Genomic DNA, 21112 nt, shown 5'->3' on the forward strand with positions numbered 1-21112 from the left:
GTCCTAACAGCAAGGCAAGGATTCTGAAGTTGTACAGCACTGTGCAGGCCTTGAGGAAAGGCCCATCAGAAAACATCTCTGAGTTAAAGACCAGTCTCTGGTTAATAATTTCAGTCTTGTTTGCTTGATATGAATAAAGACACATTTTTGTTATTCACAAAGAGTTTTGTTTGTTTGTTTGTTTGTTGGATCAAATTCTTAGGAGAGGAAAAGTTCTCAAGACTCCTTGCTATGTTTTTGACCCAAGTAAATGTGGCCAGCTACCCCTTTCCAGCTCATCTATTCTCAGAAGAGAGATTTGTCCATTTCTCAAAGAAATAAACGTATTTAGTGGTCAAAATGCTGCCTTTGCCTTTGATTTTAGAAGAGAAAGAAGTAAGTATGTCACATCATGTAGTTTCCTTACAGGAGATAATTTCTAGGATGTGGTGGAGCCTCTGGGGCAGAACGAGTTGAACCACACTGGGAGAACCCTGATGGTCAAGAGTAGAGAAACTGAATGGAACATTCAGCAGGAATGTGAACAGGGAAGGGTAGATTTGAGCCAGGAAGAAGCATATAATCACAGTGGGCCCAAGACCTTATTGCATTAGAGGGCCTTACCGTTGTAATAATATTGCTAACCAAAGCTATGAGTTGAGTCTGAAGAAATGGCCCCAATGGTTAACTGCACTTAATCAAACCAGAGGACCTTGGTTTGATTTTCAGGACCCACAACCTCTCTAACTCTAGTTTTAGAAGATCTGATGCTCTCTTTTGACTTTGGAGGGACCTACATGCATGTGATATGTGTGAACTCATGCAAGCATACACACATGCACATAAAAAAAAAAAAACATTAGTTCAATTAAAAATGAGTCTATGACTTGAAATAGTTCAACATTTTTTTTTCATTTTTTCTCTTATGTGTAACAGGTTTTGGCTATGTTACACATTTTACTCTATTCTGATATGACAAGAAAAAAATCAAAGCACTGTTTTTTACTCTAAAACTTGGTTTTGATTTTGAAAAGAATGCAAAACATGCTTTAGAATCCTAAAAACTCTCTGGAACTCATATTTAAGGAACAAGAAAGGTTTTAGGCTACAGCACTGAATGTGAGTTGCTTCAGAGAAACTACAGATGGGTTCTGCTTCATGGAGCTATGTCTCCAATCCCATGGATGCCAGAAGGCATCCGTTTTGTTAAGGCCTCTTTTGAGGACTTCTCCTCTGTCTCCTTCCATTTTGTCTTCTTCCCTGGGAATGGAACCCAGGCCCTGCACATGACAGGCAAGTTCTGACCTTTGGCTAAATGTCACTGAGTACAGAATAGGAAAAAACAGAGACCCAGAGTCCTGAAGATGAGGGCTGTGGAAGATGAAGAGTGTGAAAGATGAAGGGTGTGGAAGATGAGGACCATGGAAGATGAAAGGTTTATGAGATGAAGGCTGTGGTTTTCTGTTCTGATCCAGGAAGCTGTATGACCTTGAGCAGGCTGTTCATCTTAGCGGTTCTATGCCAGTGTTTACAAAATGAAAGAGTTGGATCAGATGATAATCCTCTACTTATAATTTATGCCCTACATGATCCTGAAATTCTAGAGAAAGGCACAGAGAGATAATTGAAGTCTTGTATAGAGAGCTATACTTAGACAAAGATCTAGAAGTAACTTATCTCCATAGCATATACATATATTCATACATATATACAAATATCTATGTGAAATTAGCTTTGATCTTTCTAACAACAGAAATATTCAGAACTTTTATTATCTAACCAAAAGAAAAGTAGCATATTCTTTGAAAACTGCTTGGTCTTTACTCCTTTATGTATTTATTTAGTTACAGAAACAGCAGTAAAAAGTTGCTTATTCTTTAGAATTCTCTCCTAATCCCACTCCTTCAATGGATCTGAATCATCATTGTTGAAAGGCAATGGCTGATTTACATTTTTGCTTTTATTCAACTTTTTTTTTTTTAACTCAATAGCCTGTGCTCTCTATTCGCATACTATTGCTCTAGCTTTTGGGATGATATTTTTCATGTCTTTACAGTACCGGCTAGGCATCTTTCTTAGGTGAGATCTTCATTAGGTAAATTCACAAAATGAGGAGATTTGGCCAACAGTGGCCACATCACGTTTTTTTTGTTGTTTATTTGTTTTGTTTTGTTTTGTTTTAAAACCCAGAGTATTTACCTCCTTACAACATTGTGCTGTATCTACTCAAGCATTAAAAGTTGAGATAAATTTATTAAGATATCTCATGGACTGATGATCTTTCCAGGTCCAAGTGGCTCTCAGTAGAAGCATTGCCAGGCAGAATTTGCACTCCAGAAGCATAGGGTCATTTGATTTAGGACTTGTTCCTGGTATTGATTTATGTGCTGTTAGTATTTTAGTGTATATAGCAACGAAGAGAGGACACTTTCTATTGACTTGGAAGTTGCCAGGGATGAGGGCTCAGGGATCAAATGGGATGTTTAGATAGATGCCTGGCCTCCTCTACCTTGAATGGGGAAGTTGTTGAAGAATTTTATTCCCTCTCCTTGGAGATGTCCTCAGGGTGGTTGCTGAGCATTTTCGTTCCATGGGGAAGGTTGGTACTGCTTCCATGGTTTATGGCTTTAAGAATGCAAATAGAGCTGAGAGTTTCCTCAGTTCCTGGATCTCAGACAGTTCCATCTCGGAGTGCTGCCTTCCCCAAGTGTTTCCAGAGAAGACAGCCTGAGGGAGAGGAAGTGGCGCTAATTAAATCCTCCCTCTGTTTTCCAGGCACAGGAGCCTCAAGCAGATGTCTGTTGTTAGTGTGTTCACAGAGTGCGCAAATACAGAAGCAGGCTTCCCTTCCCAGTGACACAAACCTTCCTCCATTGGAACTTTGGAAATGCATTTCCTTCCAACACCCACTGTAAAGGAGGTGGCCAGACTGCATACATAGATTACAGAACTGCTACCAAGCCAACGTGCACTTGTCTTTCTCTGTCTCCATCTCTCCTCTCTCTGTCTCTGTCTGTATGTCTCTGTCTCCCTGTCTCTCGGTCTCTCCGTCTCTCGCTATCTCTCTGTGTATGTCTTTTTGTGTCTCTCCTTTCTCTCTCTGCTTCCTTTTAGCATTATAGTGAGCAAGCTGGACTCAAAAGCATGCCCATAAGTACTGACAAGTATGCCTCCATATTCTGTCTCCTTGTAGGAATGTGTATAGAGTCATCAAGACTGCCAGGGTTGTATCAGCTAAGAGAAAATGGAATGGGAGCTGCATAAGGCAATCCATTAGTTTAACCAACTGTATTTTCTACTGAGTTCAACCCCCTCAAAGTGACATCCACAGTTGCCAGAGATGATTCTGTTTACTCCTACCATCCCGGCATAATTGCTAATAGCATCATCAGATGCCACACGACAAAGATTGAGGCAGTGCATTTGTGTTACTTCGAGTGGAGAAATGAGAACAAAGTCAACCTACCTCCAATAGACACCAATAGCTGTCCAAAGAAATCAATCCATCCAAGTCTACTACCTCAGTGGGGTGTACTGGAGTGGCTTACAATAGCATAGGTGAGGTTTTATTTTTAGTTTTAGTTTTAGTTTTTTAACTTAAGGAGCAGATTTGACTCAAAGGCAGCTGCATCATCCAAGTCCACCCTAGGATGAAAGCCTGTCTGTCCCTGGAGCTCTCTCTCTCTCTCTCTCTCTCTCTCTGCACAACTTGCACATTGCTTGGCTGGCTGGAGAGTCTCCTCCCCTAGCCGTCCTTACTGCTCACACAACCTTGGCTAGTGACTCCTGTAACTTTCTGAGCTTGCTCAGCCGTGGAAGCCATGTGAGCATGTGAGCTTCTCTCCTCCCTCCCACAGACAATGTTTCAATTAGGAGGAAGGGGCTCTCCACAACACTGTGTGATGGCGCTATTTTTTACCGCTCTTGTACGTTCTAGTTTGTCTCCATTTTAAGGGTGAAAATATGCTGGCAAACTAGGCTTCTCCCCACTTTCTGGCATTTCACAGGAGCTGAGGAAATAGAATTAAAGCTGCCTTTTAGCTGATTAAGAACACAGAGGTATCTCTGAGAATAAGACGTCATGCCTAATGGTGAGCCTAGGCATGAAGCCTGCTTTCAGGACACATTAGTAGCTGGCCTCCAGTAGGAATGATTGCATGACTGGAAAAAGTACCTAGGTGCAGGCAATATTCTTCTGTGGCTTTCTCATTGTGCTAAAAAACAGAGCATTAGATCAGGTAGACATTTTTTCCTGGGCCTGCATGATCCTTCTATTTTGTCCTTAAAAACAAAACAAAACAAAATACTTTACAAATAGAAATAAATTTCTTGTTTTTATTTAAGTGCTAAATTTAAATAATTTAATTAAGCACAGGAACCGAAAATGAGAGAGGTACCCACAACATCATCATGAGGAGAGAACTACTTTTAACATTTAATTTTTTTCAGTTTCAAATGCCACTCGCATATGTATACACATACAAAAATACGTGTGCAATATTTTCTTCCTTTTTCTATGAATGATCTTAAGACAATTGAACAATATAATTTAGGTATAACTTTCTTTTTCCATAAAAGTATCGGGTACATCTTTCTATGATAAAGCATATAATCGTATTTCAGCAGCTGCACTGTATTTGCTTCTAAGGCAAAAATTTCATCTGTCCAGTTCTTTTCTAGTGAAGAATACTTGCTTTGTTTAAATTATTTGAATATTAAGTGTAGGGTTGTGTGAATGTTTAGTGTTGCTATTTATTGCATACAGTATTTCTCTACTAGACATAATAGTGTGATGAAAGAAATTGTGTACATGTAATACAATGTTATTGAATATGTGTGTGTGTCTTTGGACACTTTCCTAAACTGTTTCTTTAAAATGCTAGAATGGGAACATTTGATCTGAAAATATGCCAGTTCCAGGTGGTTTATGTCTTGTCTTCGTCACTGATCTCTTGCTGTGGAGAGACAGCAGGGCCATGGCAGCTTTTAGAAAAGGGAGCACTTAAGTGCACCTTGCTTACAGTCTCAGAGGTTCAGTCTGTTCTCACTATGGTGGCTAGTATGGAGCACATAGGCACACACGGTGCTGGATGAGTAGGTAAGATTTCTACATCAGATATACAGACATCAGGAGGAGAGGGCCCTGGCTTGGACTTTTGAAGCCTCAAAGCTCACCCCATACAATGTTCCTCCAATAAGGCCACACCTACTCCAACAAGGCCACACCTCCTAATCCTTCTCAGGTAGCTCCACTCCATGGAGACCAAACATTCAAATATAGAAGCCTATTGGAGCCATTCTTATTCACATCACACATGTCCTCAAACCAATCCCTGGAGCTGATTAGGTGATGCATTGTCATTGCTTTTCACTCTTAAATACAAACCACCCCGAATAGAGTTTTAAACAGAAAATGCCAGGAAATCACAAAGAGGAATTACTTGGCAGTAATTTCAGGCTACAAACCCCTTGTTCTGTTTATGTATTGGTATTAAAGTTGAGGGTGACCCACAGGCTCCTTCTCCATCCCCATAGTTTCTCCTTCTCTTCTGCGGTGAAGGCCCTACACAGTGGTGGCATTTAAATGTCTGTGCTCATACACGGTCCACTGGTGCCTCTGTTTGATCAAAGTGTGACTGCTTCCCTTTAAGGAGATCTTCTGTTCTTTGTAACCTGCTTTTCCACAACCAGCATACAGGGAGCATGTTTTACCATAAATGAAAAGACTGTTTTATTTTGTTTTAGGCTAAAGAAATGTCAACAATTGGGAGCTTTGAAGGATTCCAGCCCGTGTCTCTGAAGCAGGAGGGAGATGACCAGCCCTCTGAGAATGACCACTTGTCCACGGAGGAGGAGGGGGACTCAGGCAAGGACCCAGGACGAAGACAGATTTCAAGACAGCAGAGTGTGACTAAATCGACGCTTTACCCCAATCCTTATCACCAGCCCTATGTGTCACGGAAGTACTTTGCCACACGGGTAAAACCACGATTTTCAATTCTATTCAAAATTTCTTTTGAAAACTTGCCTCCTTCTCTATACTGCATGCTGCCAAGGGTTACATAATTTACATACCTCTTGTAGTGGTTATTATAATCCTTATGTGGTTGTCTTTATTCCCATTGTGTGGATGAAGGGTGTAAACTTCAGACAAGCCAGACCAGTCTCTATTTTTTCTCTCTCTCTCAGATAGCTATCAAGGAGATACAGTTCCCATAGCTTCTATAAATGTGGGCTTCATTCCTGCAGGGATGCAAAATCTGGACTCAAGGAATTAATGCTTAATGGCTAGAGAACCTGTAACACGGTTGCTAGAAGGTGAACTACAAACTCATTATTTCTTAAGGAAGACATAGGCTGTGGAGCGGAAAGCGCTGCTGAGGGCAGAGCCGAATCTCAGGATGGATGATGAGATTCTGGTGTTACCACATGAGCAAGGGTTTGAAACTGAAACTCCATTTGCTGCCAGTGTGAGGCTCAAGAGTTCTCACCTGAGCAATGGAGCCAGACAAAGAAAATGAACAAGGCATATATACTGAGTGTAAAAGGCTACTGTAATAAGTTTCTAGTATTTGGATCAAGGGGAAAACACTTCGTGGGTTTCTTATTTCTTTGGTGAGTATTTTTAATTCGTGCTTACTGGCCTTTTGCGGTCCTGCAAAGTTCTTATTAACACAGTAGCCATAATGTATTGGAGGAAAAATAGGGGAATGTGAACCATGACAAAAGATAGTTTTCATGCATATATGGGACACCTTTTTGTTGAAAAATAAACTTCTTTCCACAGCCCCCATTTCCCACTCCCCCCCTTTCTTTCATGTCTGAGAGTAACCAAGGCAGAAGACAGCTCTTGGAAGTTGATTCTGAGCTTCTAGTTTGTTGAGCCAGGGTCTTTTGTGTGGGGTTCGTCTCTACTCTGCTGGGTACGTACTCCAGGCTAGCTAGCTTGAAAGCTTCCGGCCATTTCTCCCATTTCCACTTCCCACTTCCCAACAGGAGTGCTGGAGTCACATATGTGGTCCACAGGACTGAGGCTTTTGTGTGGTTTCTGGAGATCACACTCAGGTTCTCTGATTTGAGTAACACTTTTATTGGATTGGGGCCATCTCTCTGGCCCTTCAAAAATATATTTTTCAGCTCAATATCTTAAACACATGGAGGTCAAGGATTTGAGACTATTTACAAGGCTAAATGATCCTTATTTGGTAGCTTTAAATATATGCCTTTGTTTAAGATAAAGCTCTCATGAAAGCAACTGAATGTGTGAGTGCATATGTATGTGTGTGTATTTAAACATTATGTAGACTCCTATGTGGAAGGCACTCTGGTAGGTGCTATGCTATCTGTGTTTGTGCAAGTGTTTTTTGCATATGTCAAGCATATGGTCTGTTTTCCAAAAGATGTGAACTTTATTGAATATGCAAAGTTAAGTTGAGATGGAACTGCAAAGGAAATGTAAGCAGCCTTTGGAGTCTTATGATCTAGATATGGATGATGCCAGGGTTTGATGAGAAGGTACAGAGCAGAATAAGGGCTTCATGGTTGTAGCTGGGGCAGCTGTGAAAGCAGACTGAAAAGACCATGAAAAGTTCTGTACTTTGCTTGTGATGGTAGTAGTTCTGAAGTTGGCACAGGTAGATTTGTTGGCTCTCACTGTAGGAACTGGGACTATATTCATGGTAAAACTGAAATTCTTCTTGACAAAGAAGAGGACACGGGGACCAACTGACCTCTAACGCAAACTTTAATCTTAATGGCAAGTCACTTTTAGAAGCTGTGCCTTTGCCTATGAACCAGGGATAAGAGAATTTTAAGGATGAGGTCAGACTGTATTGAAAGGAGATATTGGTATTCAGGCTGCTGCTTGCCAGAAAATGAGCCAGGGCAGTAATTTCCTTGACTGTGCTGTAAAACTTGAATTGATCTTCAGCAAGTAAAACAATTGATTTCATGTCTGCCTTTTGAAATTAATATGACTGTCTAACTCCATTTGGAAACATACAGGGAAAGCAAGGCTAGACCATGTAGCTCTTTAGATGAACTGACAGAGTCCCAAAGTTACTACATGTGTCATTAGATATTCCTTTAAAAAATGGTGGCCTTATACTACACTGTGAGCCAGTTGGGAGTAAGAGATAGATGAAGTTAAAAAGCACTTATTGCTCTTGCAGAAGATCCACTTTTGGTACCCAGCATCCACTTGGTGTCTCACAACACACTATAACTCCAGTTCCAGGGGGTCCAACACTTTTCTGACTCCCACAGACAGCAGGCACTCACACGGTGTGCTCACACACATGTAGACAAAATACTTACATATGTAAGATAAAAATAACACTTTTTCAAAAAGAGTGAATAAGCCTTTCTGAATGAGGGTTCAGCATCTTACTCGGGGTCCTCTTTCTTGCTTAGCTTCTTTAGGTATACAGATTTTAGTATGATTATCCTATATTATATGTCTAATATCAACTCAGAAGTGAGTATATACTCTGTGTGTCTTTCTGCTTCTGAGTCACCTCACTCAGGATGATCTTTTCTAGTTCCCACCATTTGCCTGCAAATTTCATGATTTCTTGTTTTTAATTGCTGAGTAGTATTTCGTTGTGTAAATGTACCACAATTTCTGTATCCATTCCTCAGCTGAGGGACATCTGGGTTGTTTCCAGATTCAGGCAAATGGGATAGACATCAGAAGAGGGAGAAAACAGGGAACAGGACAGAAGCCTACCACAGAGGGCCTCTGAAAGACACTACCCAGTAGGGTATCAAAGCAGATGCTGAGACTCATAGCCAAACTTTGGGCAGAGTGCAGGGAATTTTATGAAAGAAGCAGGGTGGGGGGATAGAAAGGCCTGGAGGGGATAGGAGCTCCACAAGGAGAGCAACAAAACCAAAAAATCTGGGCATGGGGTTCTTTTCTGAGACTGATACTCCAACCTAGGACCATGCATGGAGAGAACCTAGAACCCCTGCACAGATGCAGCCCATGGCAGTCTCCAAGTAGGCACCCTAGTAAGGAGAACAGGGGCTGTTTTTGACATGAACTCAGTGGTTGAATCTTTGATAACCTCCCCCATGAAGCGAGGGAGACAACCTTACCAGGCCACAGAGGAAGACAATACAACCAGTCCTGATGAGCCCTTATAGGTTAGGGTCAGATGAAAGGGGAGGAGGACCTCTCCTATCTGTGGACTGGGGGAGGGGTGAGAAGAAGCGGAGGGAAGGGATGAAGGAGAGGTTACAGCTGGGATACAAAGTGAATAAATTATAATAAGTAAAAAAAAAAAGGAGTGAATCTTCAGGTAAGTGAAATGATCCAAGTCACACAGTAGTGCAAGAGCTTCAGCTAGGTGCTTAGAGTCCACTGCTCTTCTTAGATGAAAGTTACAATTTACAGAAACCTTTATATGATGGTATCCTCTTCATCAGTCCTAGAAAGCAAACCGGAATTCTCAAGAGCTTCTGAGGACAACTGTCTTATGTCGGAGTAAGTCCAACACGTGAGCCTGAGGATGCTTTGTGGGCTGCGAGGTTGAGCTTTCAAGGGCACCCAGCTCCCCTTCAGACTAGAGCGTTGTGTCACTACAGTGAATATGCACTAACAAGCGGGGGGACAATGAAAACACAGTTGTGATGAAGCCATCCGTTGGCATTTAAATTTTTAAATTTATTCTTTTGTAATTTTATACATAAATACGATGAGTTTAGATTTTATCAGTCCTCTAACTTTCCCCTCCAAGATTCCTAAGCACCTGCAACAAAGTTTCATCTCCTTTTCCTCCTTTTCTCCTTCTCCTCCTTCATTTTCATCTACTTCTACAATCTGCTGAGTCTACTTAATGCTGCCCATATAGACGTGGTGTAGAATACCACCCAACGGAGCATTGGCACCTTACCATGGACCACATTGCTGAAAAAGACTGACTTTTTCTCTTCTAGCAGCCCTCAATGGCTAATAGCTACTCAGCTATGGATGGGGCTTTAAGGTGCTCCTTCTCTTTCCATGCTGGAGTGTGCACGTCTTGTTCAGGCAACCACAGCTGCTGTGATTCATTAGTGCCATGGCCTTGACATGTCCCAAAGACACTACTTTGAAATGCTCATCTTGATTTTATGATTGTTTTTTTTTTTATCTTGACTCATCCTCTTTTGCAATGTTTATTGAACTTTGTATATTAGGACAATTTGCTGTCCACGCCCCATTTACTATTTTCTGTATTAACTGCCAACCACCACATTAAAACATCCCTCTGATGATAGGTGAAGTTGTATTACACTATGAGTACAAAGATTAATATTTAGAAGATAGTTTGGTTTAGCAAAGTCATATTCATAGGGCTTTTAACCTACCCACTCGTGAGTTCTTTGCCGTGTTTATGGGCATCAGTTTCCTCCTGTTGAGCAGGTCTTAAATTCAACTGAGAAGATGTTGGTTATCCCGATAACATTCCACTGTTGCCCCCACTGTATAATTCAGTCATTATTGGAGCTGACAGGGTTCACAGCTGTGTTAGACTATTGATGGACTGTCTTCTCTATCAATCTACAAAGCACCTTCTAGCTCTGTGAAAGCTACCCAACAGGGAAGAAGTTTCAGGGTCAGTAATAGCTTGGTTTCTCCATGGCCTGTGACCAAATAAATAGGGTCTTACCATCAAGTTCTTGTGGCAATAAATAGGCTCTTACCATCAAGTTCTTGGGTGGCCAAGAGTAGTAAAAATAAACTGTGTTGTTTTATGGGTCTCTGGGAAACCCCTAACCGAAATTTCAGCAAGAAGTATCCCACATGTAGAACAAGGATTTTTGTCTGATTACCTAAATATATTCTGGTATGAACATTATCCCAAGAAACATTTTTTAAATACATGAAAAAATGATCTAGTTTTATTAGCTTGCAAATCAAATCCAAGGTGTTGTGATTGTTAAGAAGATAGAAGTATGTTTGTGTGCTTGTGAGTGTGTGAGTCTCAATTTCTTTCCCTGAAAAGTGTAAATGAAATGCAAGTTTTGTATAAAACCCTAAATAAGCTAACTTTGTCAACATTCATAGAGTATATGGCACGTCTATAAGCATTTGAAACACTTATTTTCAGTACCTCCTCTCTCTTATTTTCGCTTACATTCACAATTCAAAACAATCACAAAAATGGCAACAAAGGGCCTACAGCCTCACTGTGATCTCTAGGGTGAGTTATAAAAGTTGACACAAGGGTCTGTAGCAGTAAAGAGACGCTGGCTGACTTTATCAAGGAATTGTTCAGTAAGGAAAGTTTCAGATGTGTGAGAGTCATCATAAAGTGATTACTTCTTAGATCTGAAGTGAGATCTCAGATGTCATGGTCCAGCTGGTGAGCAAATTGGATTCTGCATTTCTATAAACTTTCTGCCAGTACTGATGTGCTCTTACTGTTCAAGTTATTCATTTTCGGTAGCACAATAGTGAGTGAGATTTGACTTTCCCAGGAGTGTACTAAACAGAAGACCTGGGGATAGAACTAGTTTCCTAGCCACCTACTTATAGTGTTATGATTTCATGCCATAAGCACAGAAATATCAACTTATTCTAGGCTAAGAATTTAAAATATGTGAATTGCAAATTGGGAAGAACATTGAGTGAGCCAGTGGAAAAATTTGTTGCTGAAATATTTTATTAAACTTTAGGATCATCACCCAAAAAAATAGTTAGTTAATAAAAAAATTAGAAAATGTACATATGCAGCATAAAAATCACTATAATGTCACAGTTTAGTATTAACTAAAAAATTAATTACATGCACTCTTATACACTTGTGAGTGGATTTTTTGTTTTTCATTTATAATTTCTGTATGTAATTAGAGTTTATATGTTACATATTGTTTCAAAAGGCTGTAATATTTTTGGGACATCATTTTTTTATTAGCGCCATCACATCTCACAATAGGGATATCCAGTACAGTGTGTTTACCTTTAGCTGGATGTTGAGAATGTTTTCTGTTCATATCACTGATCTGGAAAGGAAAGGTTTTTCATTGGCTTTCTGCGATAGCAAAACACACAGCTTTTTAGGTGCCAGGAATTGGTACCCAAAGATATTAAGGAGAACAATGATCAATTCTATGAATTTTAAGTGTGATTTTCAAAGAATGACTGGCACGGAAAAAAATAAGTGGTAATTTTAGCACCATAATATCAGATATTATATCATGTGTCTAAGTACCAGATCATAAAATAAGTTACTGAGCCCGTAATCCCCTTCTGTGGTTTGCTGGTCATTATTATAATATACAAAATTTATGCCTTTCTGACCTAGTTTAGGAGATTTTTTTTTTTCTCCGAAAGAGTGGGTCCTGGGAATATCCAGTCAACCTCTTAAAGTACCTGAACGAAGTGTTACTTGCCTGAGGATAGCCATAATCTCAAGGACCATGCCAGGCCTGGGAAGCATACCTGCCATGCAGGAGTCCTGATACTGCACCACCCATGACCTTGGGATATGAATTAGAAATTCCAGAAGTGAAGGTCTAAAACTCTTTCTCTCAGTCCATTTGCAACCTTTTTCTCTGGTTTTAGTGTATCTGCTATTCTTGCTCAGACATATCTAAAAAAGGCCTCATGCCTTCTCTGAACAAAAGTATCCCTCAAGGCTAATAACTTGAGGTATATTATGATAATCATCCTAGTTATGGAGACTGATGTTCAAAAGCAACTTTTTATGAAAAGAACAATGCTTAGCCCACATGGAGAAAGATATTTTTAAACTCCCTGTAGGGCTCTGTATTTGCAGATACCTTATCAGAAAGTTGAAAGCGATTCAAGATGGAGAATTATCTCTAAATTTATACTAGAGAATGTAAATTACATACAAACTAATGGTACTAAAACTATTTGATCTTTTAATATTTAATTAATGGTTCCCCATGGCTTTTTTATAGCCTGTGTTCTATTGTGAGCAGCGAGACTTTAATAAGCAGGTTTAGGACTTCCCATTGTGTAGTGAGATGTCATTGCTTCCATGACACTAATTTGGCTTTCATACTCTCTCTTTTCCTCTTCTCTTGCTAGAGGGTTCCCAGTGACTTGCCCTCACATTAGGAACACATACATTTATTAGTTTTATTGTTATTGCCTGTGTGAGCTTCCATTTAGTTTAGAAAATAAACATCTCACTGGGCAGGAGGTTGTTCAGCTTCTATTGTATTGAAACTCCTTGAGGACTGTCATAAAGATGTCTTATTTATTTATTTATTTATTTATTTATCTATCTACTTATTTATTTATTTAGTGAGAGCAGAACCACAGTAATGATAAGGTGAATTTTTATTATTTTTTCAAGGAAATACAAATTTGCTTGGCCTTTAAAGATCATGGCTGATTTCAAACTAATTTTCTTACTTATGTGTTTATTGAAAAACGGCCTCTATCTAGTCATCACAGTAGCTACAGAAGAAATCTGAGAGCCACAGGCTCTAAGAGCAGTCCTTCCTGAACAACTAACTGCATGTACGGCAAGCTTATTAACAAAGTCAAGGACATTGTTTGGGTCAGCATTGGCTCTGGACTAGTCTAGATCGTGGAAATGCAAGGGAACCGATATGCAAGTCTTTGGAATTCCCCAAGAAGGTTTGCCGTGCCTGGAACTACTCAGGGCTAAAATGGAAGAGACAAGAGAGTCACTGTGCGGTGAAAGATGAGGTATTTGATCATAACTTCCTGTTTGCCTTACACTGCAGTCTCAGTGCTAAGTGTTTGGTTGCACTAAGCATTTGATCCTTGAATTCTAGTATGGCTTTTTCACTTTTATTTAACCTAAACACTAATGAGAATAATGGTAAGGCTTTTTATTATTCAGTGTTTGTTATTGTTTAATGTACAGGGTCTCGTGGTATCTCCCAATACTTGAGTTACAGTAATTATTATCACAGCAATCTAACAAATGAATAAACTAATAAAAAAATGCCAAGATGACTTATCATGGATTACAGATAACCATGAAGATGACTGAGATAATATCTAAGACACAAAGTGCATATATATTTTTAAATTTTTTATTCAAAATTATTAGATTTAAATTTATAAAGTTTTAAAAAAGTATTAATTAACTAGCAATAATAAAAGGTAAGGAAGCACAGTTTTCTGTTGAGGTCCATTTTGTTCTCTATTGTAAAAGAGCCTGAGTAATGTTCATACTGACAAAAAGAATGGGGCAGACAAGAACATTGACAGATCTGTAGAGAGCATCAAAGCTTTCCAAAATAACACACTTTCAGTGTTTAGCTTTTGAAAAGCTATAGAGAAAAGCATCACTTTTATGGTCTATTTCTCTTTCATTTTTCCCCCACCCTGAGTAAACCAACATTGATATATTTCAGAGACCTATTTAGGGTTAATTCAACTGTGTGTCACCAAACAAGAATATAGTTACACACATTTCTTTTAAGGAAGGTGGCCAATCTTATCCTCCCCTGTTTCATTTTTTTTTCTTTTAAATTTATCCACATGCTTTTATATCTTCATTATAGTAGATTATCCAAACCTATTATATATTATAGCACCCTTTTGAGTAGCATTTGTATATGGCTCCTCCTTTACTGTTGTTCACAAACAAGGAGAGTTCTTCACCCACGCCATTTTGTAGATGTGCAAGAATTTCTGAAGCCTAACTTCATAGAGGTATATCTGGATCAAATATAGGTTATTCTTTGGATAGATTTGGCCATTGTGTTTTATTAGTGTGATGACCACTAGCACTATGGAAACACCCCACAGGCTATTGCATTTTGTAGGAAAGATACTAAAGCTTTTACATTTTATAAATCATTATATTCATCTTCACATATTTTTGCTGAACTGGTTGACGTAAAAACGTTCAACAAAATGCTTATTTTAGGGTTATTTAATTATTCGCCGATTCTACTTGCTTTTTTTTTTCTGAAAAGTATTAGTTATGCTATTGAGTTATATTTGTGAGGCTAAAATTATGTAAAGAAATTTTGAGAAAAATACCAATGTTGAGTCATCAAAGAGCGCATTATATTTCAGAAGACTTTGAAAAGTAGGCCCAGAAGAGTCAGAATTTCTCACAGGGATAAAAGGTTGAGTGAAGAGAGAATAGCCAGGAGACTACAGGAATTTGCCCCCAGGGTAGACTGACTGCCCACAGGGTCACTGGAAATGAGTGTTATCAGTAGAAACCCCGGCAGCACTGCTAAGCATATTTGACCGAAACCCCAGAAATTGCTGGATTTATGACACAAGACCTTCAGCAAGCATGTGACGCCAATATTAGCTTTCTGACCAGCCTTAAGCCAGCCACAGACAATGATACAGAGGGAAATTGTTCAGTCTAGTAGCTTACTCTCCAACTCAGGAAGAAACTGGAATCAGAATCATGGCTATAAAAGTTATGACTTCATTTTCTTGAAGATGAACAGAACTTAGACTCATCAGTGTGACCCAGAAGATTTGGTTTAGTTCAGCCTTTTAGCCAGGAAAGCCACGCAGTGAGCTAAAATTGCAGAGCTAATTATTGACAATTGTGTCACTCACCTCTTTTTAGGTGATGTGGATGGCTTTGGCTGTTCAGAAGGAACCACAGAGCAGATGTGGGAATAACTTAATTAGGTACTTGAAACTCTTCACCATTTACACATGCCTCACCGCAAGCACCCTCACTCTTGTCTAGATTACCCTATAAGACAGCATATATTCTTAAAACTTCCTCATGTACTAATGTGTTTATCCAGTGAATTTCTGAAACAATTGGCCTAGTATGTATCCTAAGTTAAGATTTTTTTATAGCTGCCTGATGATTCTTTTTTTTTTTAATTTTTATTTTTTCTTCACAATTTATTCATTATATATCTTGATTAAAGGCTCTTCCCTCAACTCCTCCAGTCCTACCCTCTCTTTCTCTTCCCCTCATCCTTTTCCCCTAGTCTACTTAAAGGATTGAGTTCTCTACTATTGCCATCTGCCCATAGCTTGTTAAGTCTTATAGGAATGCATGGATCCTCTTCCTTCCTGGCCTGGAAAGATTCTTAAATACAGTAAAGCATTAAGAAGAATAACTGCCTAAAGAGTACTAGTTGTCTCAAGTATATGTCAGTGAAGTATATTCTCACTAGTACAGTCTTCATACCAACAGGATTATCTGGGTATGTGTGAGAAATGCAGTCTCCAATCCCAACCCAACTAAGTTGTATGGGAGACTGGAAATGGTTCTAGAAATGTTTCAACGTGGCTCCCATGTACACTGAAATTTAAGAACTGTCGAACTAAGGAAGGCATGAATTTCCTAGAACAGGTGTCAATGAGTTTCTGTATAGACCTGGGCCCTGAGGTGGGAACATTTGTTTTGTGAAAGTTAAGAAACCACGAAGACCAGTGAGGCTTGCTGAGACAGAAGCACCAACCAAACACCCTTCATGGCCCCCCTACACATATATAGCTAACGGGCAGCTTGGTCTTCATGTGGGTCCTTTAGCAAGGGACTATCTCTAACATGGACTTTGTTGCCTACTTTTGATCACTTTGCCCTGGCTAGGCTGCTTCATGGAAAAGGCCACCATGGAAAAGGATGCACTCATGTGACATGATCCATGGTGGGTTGGGGTGGGGGCTTCCCTTTTTTGATGAGTAAGGAAGGAGAGGTAGGGGGGAAAGGGTGGGAGGGTAGGACCAGGAGAAGAGAAGGGAGGGACTATGAACAATGTAAAGTCAATAAAAAATAAATAAAAAATAAATAAATAAATAAATAGAAAAAACTGAGGAGAGTTGAGCTGCTGAGTCAGCTACACTGATGGTCAGAGCACTGAAAGGAATCTACTTTTTGCATTTAATCAACATGTGCACTTAGAATCTGGGAAGATTATATATATATATATGTTTTGAACTTCCTGATAAACCCATTTCTCTGGAAGGAGTGTTCTTTTAAAAATGGCTATTTTCATTTCAGTGGGAAAGCATGCTGGATTTGAGAAGGTAGGACCTGGCATACGTTTGGCTGACACAACAGAGCTAACAGTAAAACACAGTGTTCAAGATCAAGGTCTCCACCAGGCAGTGGATGAATATGCAAACACATGAACACCATTAGTCTCCTGGAGGGTGTGGAGGAGGAGGTGTGGCCATTCTAACTAATCATAAGTGCAGAATGTGTTTGGTCTTCTCTAGGTGAAATTCTTTCTTTTTCCACTCAGCCGGGGGCCATTGAGACTGCTGTGGAAGACCTGAGAAGCCACATCGCGCAGACTTCTGGAGAGAATGTTCAAGGGTTCTGGCTCCTGACACAGTGAGTACATGGCTGTGTGAAGGGACATGGAAATATACTCCTTGATACCACAGGAACAGAAAGGGAGGTGGACATGCTGTAGAAACTCTTCTTGGTTTTGTACATGGTGATTCCTTGACTTTTCCAACTAGAGATCATTTTTTCTTAGCTGGTTGAATAGACAGAAATGATGATATCTTTCTGGACTGGTACTTCCACCTAGCCACCACTGCGGCCATGGCTCAGGTCTGTGTCATGGTTTATCGTGACACAGGATTGTGTCCAAGGATTATTGGGGTAGCTTCCTAGATGCCCAGTTCTGGTCTCTCTCCATTACAAGCATGCTGTCTGTAACAGCACTGGGCTGCTGGTTATTTCACTCTTGGGGCCGTGGAAAGGAAGAGTAAGAAAAAGCACAGATGACATCTAATATATAGTCTGAGCTCTATGTAGAGTATGGACAGCGATCCTAGGGAAATAATGTAGAATAGGAAAGGCAGGTCACTAGTGAGAGAATCAAGTGAACGTCCAGTCTTTATTGCTTGTGCAACACCATCCTTTACCTGTAAGTCTTCCCTCAGCAGAACTGGGTTCCCTGGCGAGTACTCCCATGGCGATGATTACCTTTTTACCTCTCTTTAGATGCTCTGCCTGTGACCTTTCATACACTCAATGATATGTATTAAAAGGCAAAAGAAGGTTTGGGTGGACCATACAGTCAGGTGCACAACAAGGACATTTGCTCAACATTGCTCAAAGCTTGTTTATAGAAGCTTTATTTGTAGCAGCCAGAACCTGGAAACAACCCAGATGTCCATCAAAACCGAGGAATGGATACAGAAATTGTGGTATTTTTACACAATGGAATACTACTCAGCAATCAAAAACGAGGAAATCATGAAATTTGCAGGCAAATGGTGGGATCTAGAAAAGATCATTCTGAGTGAGGTATCTCAGAAGGAGAAAGACACACATGGTATATACTCACTTACATAGACCTATAAGATATGATAAACATAGTAAAATCTATACACCTAAAGAAGATAAACAAGAAAGAGAACCCAGGGTAAGATGATCAATCCTTACTTAGAGAGACAAATGGGATGTGCATTGGACATGGAGAAAACAAGTAACAGGACAGGAGCCTACTGCAGAGGGCCTCTGAAAGACTCTCCCTAGCAGTGTATCAAAGCAGATACTAAGACTCATAACCAAACCTTCAGCAGAGTGCAGGGAATCATATGAAAGAAGGGGGAGTTAGTATGATGTAGAAAATATAGGAGCTCCACAAGGATCAAATATATCTGGGCACAGGGGTCTTTTCGGAGACTGATACTCCACCAAGGACCAGGTATGGATATAATTTAGAATCTCTGCTCGGATGTAGCCCATGGTAGCTCAGTAACCAATTGGTTTCCCATAGTAAGGGGAACAGGGACTATTTCTGACAGGAACTCAAGGACAGGCTCTTTTACCTCCCCACCCCCCAAGGGAGGAGCAGTCTTGCTAGGCCACAGAGGAGGACTTTGCAGCCAGTCCTGAAGATACCTGATAAAACAGGGTCAGATGACAGGGGAGGAGGTCCTCCCCAATCAGTGGACTTGGAAAGGAGCAGGGAGGAGATGAGGGAAGGATGGTGGGATTGGGAGAGAATGAGGGAGAGGGATACAGCTGGGATACAGAGTTAATAAAATGTAACTAATAATAAAACTAAAAATAAATTTAAAAAGGCAAAAAAGAGTATTTGTATGTAGGACCAACCATATTACAGGAAATGTGTTTAAAACATCCCCCTCGATGTTTGATGGGTTCAGTGAATACTTTTCTTACACAGAGGAGTAAGAGTTTCAGTAACTCTGTGGTCATTACGGCTGGAGGAAGAAGTACGTAGTCTTTTCTTCTTGAACACTTCTCTGGATGAGTTTCCAGAAGGAAACTGCTGAAGGCGCAACTATCCAGGCTAGCAACATGGAGTCCTCAGCAAGCAGGAAAGAGAATCAGACCATTTTACCCTTTTTACGTGATTACACTACACTTTCAAACCCCTTCTTGGGACAGAAAAAAAAAGAAACTTCAAAACTAACTTTTTTGTTATTACCTTTTTTACTCTTTGTGTCTTTATAACATGAAACTAAAATTCATATCTGAAGTGGTTTTGAGAGGACAAAATGAGATGTTGCTATAAAATTCCTCATGAAGAAATCCTTTACTAGTGCCCTTTCCTAGTCAGGAGCACTATTTATTGGTAGAAAGTCTTCGCCCCTTCTTTTTTTCCTTTGCTCCTCCTCCTGGCCTCCTCCTCTTCTCCTCTCTCCTTCTCTGCTTCTTCTCCTCTGCTCCTCCTCTTCCTGCTTTTGATTCTTCTCACCTCCATATTCCTTCCAGTTTCTCCTTCATCCATTTATATCCTAACTGTCTCTATAATCTCTGAGTTGTCACTAAGGAAAAGAAAAGTCTGTAATTTAACCTTTTCACTAATTCATTTGGAAAAATATATGATTTTTTTTCCCCACTTCCCCACTCCTCATTCAAACAGAGAGCCAGGTCTGACTTGTGAAATGAAAAATCCTCTTTGGTTAGGAAAGATAAGCACACGTACGCCAGAAAACTTGAATTCAGTACCACAAACTTGAATTCAGCACCACAATATTTACAAAACTGGCAAACACTATAGTCCATAACTTAATTTCACAGCCCTTCACTTTGTAGACTGTCTAAACTTAAGTCAGTGATGGGAAAGGTGTTGACAGCGCAGATAAAACTCAGGTGGGCCCTGCCTGTAGCATTAACATTATGAGAACATTTAAAAACTAATGCACTATTGTTCAATTCATAGAAGTTGTCTTTTCCAGTGGCAAATGGGAAAGTTTGCATATAAAATTTTATATATGAAAAAAATTATATATGTTTTGAAGGTGAAATCTGCATGTTTGAAGGGCTTGTTCTGGGCTTGTGACTGCAGCAGTCTTCCATGTCTTCCATGCTCCCCCACCTGCCCTGTCTTCTTGCCTAGGCTGAAACCTTCCTTCTTTATCCTGCTGTGCCTTCTATCACAGAGGATTAACATGTTGCCACTGCAGAGGAGAAATGCTACGAATTGCATTATCAAAGGGCTTTTATTGAAGGATGCATTTGGAGTGATACCTGTCACAGCCGGGCTTTGTGGATCCGTACACTTCATTGTCTGTAAAAAAAAGTTATCAGCAACTCTGTTTGGGCCGGGAAAACTGATGGATTGACCGGGTCACTGTTTGTCTATAAGGCAACATAGTTCTACTTTATTGAAGGAACACCCTGTAAGAAACACTAGAGGAGGCATGCTTATATCCTTCCATAAATATTTTCGTTAATCATTTACAAAACTAAGGACGGTTTTGGGGGGAAACGTGTCTGGGGTGTCCGCACAGGAAGGTTGGGTAGGTCATCCTGTTAGGATTGCGCAGAGAAGTTACATGGGGGGTTCACAAATCACGCCACCCGACTGGCTCCAAGTGGGAGGTCTATCAACGGGAGGGCGAAGGGATCACAGAGACCATCTCTGGGCAGTGCAAGAGACCGGGTGTGCGTGTGTGCGAGTTCTCTTTATAAGGTGACCCAGAGCATGCGCAGGTGGTTTCAGGTGGTTTGTAGGTGGCTTCACAGATGCCTGAATTCAGGTTTGTCAGGTCCCTTGGGGTAGAGATGCCTGCTTATGGATCCCAACATTCCTCCCTTTTTGCTTTATTAACACAGCACATCCTCATCAGAATTGGGAGCCTAGCTTGACTCAGAAATGCATCTATATAAAGCAAAGGGACTACATTTGTGTTAGTAAAGTTGTGTCTCCTATTAGCTCCAGTAAGTCCCTTATGATACTCTAAACTGATATGGACCTGGCGTTTAGT

At 40.1% G+C, this 21112-nt stretch overlaps 1 protein-coding gene across 1 annotated transcript in view; it reads left to right on the forward strand.

Annotated features, from left to right (window-relative positions):
- Positions 1–5733: 5733 nt before the first annotated feature.
- Tprg1 (tumor protein p63 regulated 1) overlaps positions 5734–21112 on the forward strand; it is a 101811-nt gene continuing 86432 nt past the window's right edge. Inside the window, exons 1-2 of the mRNA XM_055624751.1 lie at positions 5734–5958; positions 17158–17249. Of these exons, the coding sequence (XP_055480726.1) occupies positions 5734–5958; positions 17158–17249 (317 nt within the window). The remainder of the gene's footprint in view (positions 5959–17157; positions 17250–21112) is intronic.

This window comes from Psammomys obesus, unplaced genomic scaffold, assembly GCF_907164565.1.
Source record: "Psammomys obesus unplaced genomic scaffold, mPsaObe1.curated_primary_1811, whole genome shotgun sequence".
In the NCBI taxonomy this organism is placed as follows: domain Eukaryota; kingdom Metazoa; phylum Chordata; class Mammalia; order Rodentia; family Muridae; genus Psammomys; species Psammomys obesus.